Genomic DNA, 5,694 nt, shown 5'->3' with positions numbered 1-5,694 from the left:
GAACCCGGCCTGGCCACACAGCCAGTGTTTCTTTTCTGGTGTTAATGGGTTAGTTTATTTTTATTTGGTATGCATGGCTGTTTTGACTTCGTGTAATGCAATGGAATGTGTGTATACATACCAGGTACCTGAGAAGGCCAGAAGGGAGCGAGCCTCGGGTGGCCTGGGACAGGAATTATAGAGAGTAGTGAGCTGCCATGCGGTGCTGGGAACTGAACTCCAGTCCCCAGTAAGAGCAGCAGCTGGTGTTTTTAACCACTGAGCCATCCCTCCAGCCTTGCAACTGCTTCTTAGGTATTTTTTAAAATATTTTTTATTTATTTAATCTTTAAATTTATGTCTGTTGGTGTTAGGGTGTCAGATCTTGGAGTTACAGACCGTTGTGAGCTGCCATGTGGGTGCTGGGAATTGAACCCGGGTCCTTTGGAAGAGCAGGCAGTGCTCTTAACCACTGAGCCATCTCTCCAGCCCCTTCTTAGGTGGTTTTGAGCGAATAAAGGACCAAAATGGTGGGACCTCCGCTCAGTTTGCTCTTGAAAACTATGTAGCAACGCGATGTTTCCAGTTTATCGTCACATTTTCTGTCCCATGTATCTTACCAGCTCACCCCAGGTCGATTGCAGTGCCTCGTTCACAAAAGTTATTATAATGGGCTGCAACACAGACGCGGCTTTTTTCTGTATGATTAAAAATAATTATTACTTATGAACAGAGATGACAGGCAGATGGGGATTCATCATTGCTACTCTCACAAACTTTTAAACATTGTGATTACTCACAATAACACCAACGAGCTAAAACTTCATTCACACGCTGAACGCCCAAACAATCTTTTTATTCTGTTTTCTTTCAGCTCTTGTACCATGCAGATAAAGTTTTTATATAATTTCAGCCCTTTTCGTAGATGTCTTGAAGTATGGAGTGACCTCATTCCATTCTTTAAAGTGTGTCATTAAAACTCAAGTGACAACCGACAGCTGCCAATCAAGGCCCTCGAACACAGGCCCTGCACTGCACGTGCTCTATGCCCTTTTCTTTATGTTTTTTCAGTTATCTACCTTTACTTTTATTTTTTAATTTAATTTTTATTCATAATCATAAACTTAACTCTGCAACCCAGCTAGACGTGGAGGGGAAGAAGGAAACCATGGAACCCGAAGAGCTTCAGTGAGAGTGGAGAACACAGGGTACTGCGAGCAGATGGGGCGGGGCAGCTCTCCTGAGCTACAGAAAGCATGGTCTGGCGGGTAAGATGCCCGCAAGTCAGAAGAGTTAGAGTTGCCCACAGCTGAAAATGGTCCTGCCAATCCTGGACCCACAGCACTCCATGGCTTCTGCGATGTCCGTGCTGTTTTTCACCTTCCCAGAGACCACATGCAGATACCCAGCCACTCGGTCTTGGCAGCGCAGATAGAAAACTAGGAACCGTTTGTGTTTGGTCCAGTGTTTGCCACTAACAAGATGGCAGGCCCCGAGTGCTTTAGGAGGAAGTTCTCATCCTCAAATTTCTCCCCGTACGTGGACCTGCTGCCGGTGCCATTGTGGCGTGTGAAGTCACCACCCTGGCACATGAGTCCTGGAATAATTCTGTGAAAGGAGGAACCTTTTTATCCGAATCCTTTCTCTGCAGTGCTCAGAGCACAAAAGCCCCTGCTGTCTTTGGGACTTTGTCTGCAAGCAGCTGGCTATTGGCTGCAATGTCAAAGTACACTGTGGGGTTGACCATGACTTCAGCAAGCAGCGACAGGAAACAGTGGTGTCTGTGAGCTTACTTTTATTGTTAAACTGTGTGTGTGCATGTGTGTGTGTGTGTGTGTGTGTGTGTGTGTGTGTGTGTGTGCATGTGTGTGTGTGTGCGCGTGTGTGCGCGCGTGTGCGTGTGTGTGTATGTGTGTGTGCATGTGTGTGTGTGCGTGTGTGTGTGCGCGTGTGTGCGCGCGTGTGTGTGTGTGTGTGCATGTGTGTGTGTGTGTGTGTGTGTGTGTGTGTGTGTGTGTGCCTAACTTCTTACTGGATGTCTTCCTGGATTGCTCCGTACCATGTGTTTGAGACACGGCCTCTCACTGAACCTGAGCTCACTGATTTGACCACAGAGCTGGCCTGGAGCACTCGGGACCTTTTGTCTCTGCTTCAAACATACGGACTTTGGGAGACAAGCTTCAACTTATAATACCAGCAACGAACTCGGCACACTTAGGGTAGAATTCACTTTCAGAGAGACACAGAGACAGAGAGACAGACAGAGACAGAGACACAGACACAGAGACACAGACACAGAGACACAGAGAGACACAGAGACACAGAGACAGACAGAGACAGAGACACAGAGAGACACAGAGACACAGAGACAGACAGAGACAGAGACACAGAGACACAGAGACACAGAGACAGACAGAGACAGAGAGACAGAGAGACACAGAGACAGAGAGACAGAGACTGAGAGACAGACAGAGACAGAGAGACACAGAGGCAGAGAGACAGACAGAGACAGAGAGACACAGAGACAGAGATGCAGACAGAGACAGAGACGCAGACAGAGACAGAGAGACACAGAGACTGAGAGACAGACAGAGACAGAGAGATACAGAGACAGAGAGACAGACAGAGACAGAGAGACAGACAGAGACACAGAGACAGACAGAGACACAGAGACTGAGAGACACAGAGACAGAGAGACAGAGACAGAGAGACACAGAGATAGAGAAACAGACAGAGACACAGAGACAGAGAGACACAGAGAGACAGACTGTGTATCTGTCAAGATCTCTTGTACTTGCAATAGCAGCGAGAGAAGCCAGCCCTCCTCACTTAAGTGCTCACTGGCAAGCACAAAAGTGCCCCTGCCTGGGTTAAAGGCTGGGGCCAGGTGTCCAGGCTGCTTTTGCTATTTTTTTTTCCTGCCAGCACAGTTCATTGACACTTGCAGTGGGCACAGTGACAACATCTGATGCTCCTTGGCTCCGGAAACCTAACTCCACTGATAGTGCCCAGGCAAGCCACAACTGTCACTCTCTTTGGGATCAGTTCCCTCAGCCAGGGGGATCACTGTTGGTGTGGTCAGCTGTATTTTTCTACTTTGTTTCTTTTTCTGGCTGCGCTCGTTAATCACCCTGCTCAACTGTGATACCAACGGAGAGCCAAGAGATTAAAGTGATATGAAACTGCCCCGTAACCTGTGCGCACACACCACGTCACTAAAACTCAAGCAGAATGACAGTGACAGCTGCCTTGTGGCTTACAGAGGGAGTCGAGCAGCTCTGTCTGGAAGCCTCAGAGGCAAGTGTATCATTACAGCCTGTCCAGTCAGAGAGCAACCGCCTCAGCACACCCCCAGGAACAGACCCAGCCCTCCCGCAGCCACACAGGGCTCTCCGTCTTGATCACCCGCAAGGCCTGGCAAGACAAGCTCTCTTCATGACACTCTGAGTGCACCTCCACACTGTCCCTGCCCACCACAGTCTGACATTTGGGAGCTCAGGCAGGACAGACTCCTAACCTTGAAGGAAGAAAGGAAGACACATGGGGGCCAAACAGTCCAGGGCCAGCTCCAGTGACAAGGACCCCAAGAGGCTGCTGGTGGGAAAGAGGCAGAAGTTCTCTTCGTGGGACGACACCCTGCTCTTGGGGAAGGACCCACGGTCGCTGCTGAAGCGCGGCTTGAGGCATGTCAGCTTCAGCTTAGTCACTAAAGGAATGACAGACATCCCAGACTTCCTGTGGGGCTTGTTGGAAGTCCAGAAACTCAATCTGTCCCACAACCAGCTGCGAGTTCTCCCTCCTGAGGTGGGCAGGCTGACCCGGATAGTGGTCCTGAACCTGTGTGGCAATCGCCTCAAGAGCCTCCCCAGAGAAGTCAGCCTCCTCCAGAGCCTCAAGGTCCTGTTCCTCAACATGAACTGCCTGGCGGAGGTGCCTGCTGAACTCAGCCTGTGCAGGAACCTGGAAGTGCTGAGCGTGTCACACAACTGCCTGTCCCAACTCCCAGCCAGCTTTGCAGACCTCTCCAGGCTGCGGAAGCTGAACCTCAGCAACAACTATTTTTCTCATATCCCCATCTGCGTGTTCTCCTTGAAGGAGCTGGATTTCTTGCACGTGGGCTCCAACCGCCTGGAAAACATTGCCGAGAGCATCCAGTGCCTGGCTGGCCTGCAGATTTTCATCGCGGAGAGCAACAGCATCCACTCCTTCCCCAGGTCACTCTGTCTGGTCACCAGCCTGGAGCTACTAAACCTGAATGACAATGACATCCAGACCCTCCCAGATGAACTCTACTTGCTGTGCAGACTGGGGAGGATTGCGTGGAACCCCATGGACAAAGGGCTGCACATTTCCCATAACCCTTTATCCAAACCCCTGCCAGAGCTGGTGGAGGGAGGTTTGGAGATGCTCTACAGCTACCTGAAGGAGAAAAAGCACAGCTGATGTGGACAGAGGAGGTACGGACCTCAGATGCAGGGACACAAGTCCTGGGCTTCCTTAGCTGGGGCTGCCTCTCTAGTGTTAAGCTTTCTGGTTGCGTTAGTGTCTATTGGCGCCAGGCTCCTGTTTGCTAACTTGTTCTGGAACATCTGACCAGGTGAGATATTTGCTCTTATTATTGTCTGTCCTTAGTATTCCCCACCCCCTGACCAAGGAGGATACTCGCTCACCTCACTCCAGGTGTGACTTGAAGCAGGCGTTTGGAACAGATGACCCTTAACACATGAGAAATAGCTCTTGGTAAAGTGAATGCTATGCCGAACTCAACGTAATTCCAAGATCGACGTATACTACCATGTACTGTGTGCCCCGTGTGGTGTGAAGGATGGAGACCATCTCCTTTTGGGTGGTTTCCATTCCAACCGGTAACCTGCAGCGAGGTGGCAACAGCAAGACACGCTCCTGCACTAACCCCTGCTGCCCCCCCAAAACACACCCCCCACACACACCACAAGCAAGCTTCCTTCGTGAAGAAAGGCTAACGTGTAGCCAGCTCTGTGACTCCCGGGACCAAAACAGGCAAAGCTGTCCCTTAGGGTGTTTTGGGGAAGTGATCACAGAAACTTTTCACTTAAGATGCCTATCGGGCTGTGTGTGGTATGTGTGCTGGTGATGACGGAAATGGCACCAGACCTTTCAGGCAATAAACAGCATGGTTTCGATGTGGAGCTTCGGCATTCTTTCTCAGCCTCCTCACTCCAACAGTCGTCCAAATTGTGCCCGTGGTCCAAGAACCCCATTTTACGTTCCCTTTTCTTTCTCAGAGATGAGTTAAGGCACAAGGTGGGAATGGAGGTAGCAAGGGCAAAGCAGGGCAAGCCACACACACAAAGCAGTTACCCTTTAAACCTTTGGAAACGATGACCCTGCTGCTTGAGTTTCACACAAGGGCACGTAAGCAGGCATCTCTCTTGAGGTTCTAGGGTGGCCTTTGTTTTGATTTTAAGACAGTCAGCCAAATAGGTGCAAGGGTAAGCCTTGACAGTGAGCCTGAGCTTTCAGGATGTCAATATTAAAGTGTTAAAGTGGAGGGGCTAGAGATTTGCTGTAGAGACCCCAGGATCTGTTCCCAGCGCCCAGATGGTAGCTCAAAACTGAAACTCCAGTTCCAGGGGATCTGACGTCGTCTTCTGGCACATGCGCTCATACATACATACATGCAGGCAAGACACTCGTACACATAAAATACATTATTATTATTATTATTATTATTAT

At 49.9% G+C, this 5,694-nt stretch overlaps 1 protein-coding gene across 1 annotated transcript; it reads left to right on the top strand.

Annotated features, from left to right (window-relative positions):
• The first annotated feature begins 3,264 nt into the window (after positions 1 to 3,264).
• On the top strand, positions 3,265 to 4,572 carry Lrrc30 (leucine rich repeat containing 30). The gene has a single exon (XM_051153750.1). It carries the CDS (start codon positions 3,520 to 3,522, stop codon positions 4,420 to 4,422), a length of 903 nt encoding a protein of 300 aa, XP_051009707.1. The 5' UTR covers positions 3,265 to 3,519; the 3' UTR covers positions 4,423 to 4,572.
• The last annotated feature ends 1,122 nt before the right edge of the window (positions 4,573 to 5,694 follow it).

Source organism: Acomys russatus, chromosome 12 (assembly GCF_903995435.1).
Source record: "Acomys russatus chromosome 12, mAcoRus1.1, whole genome shotgun sequence".
In the NCBI taxonomy this organism is placed as follows: Eukaryota; Metazoa; Chordata; class Mammalia; order Rodentia; family Muridae; genus Acomys; species Acomys russatus.
This window is presented reverse-complemented; position numbering and strand designations above follow the sequence as displayed.

What these genes read in the sequence shown, in the direction of transcription:
- Lrrc30 (XM_051153750.1), top strand. Translation starts at nt 3,520, where the DNA reads ATGGGGGCCAAACAGTCCAGGGCCAGCTCCAGTGACAAGGACCCCAAG.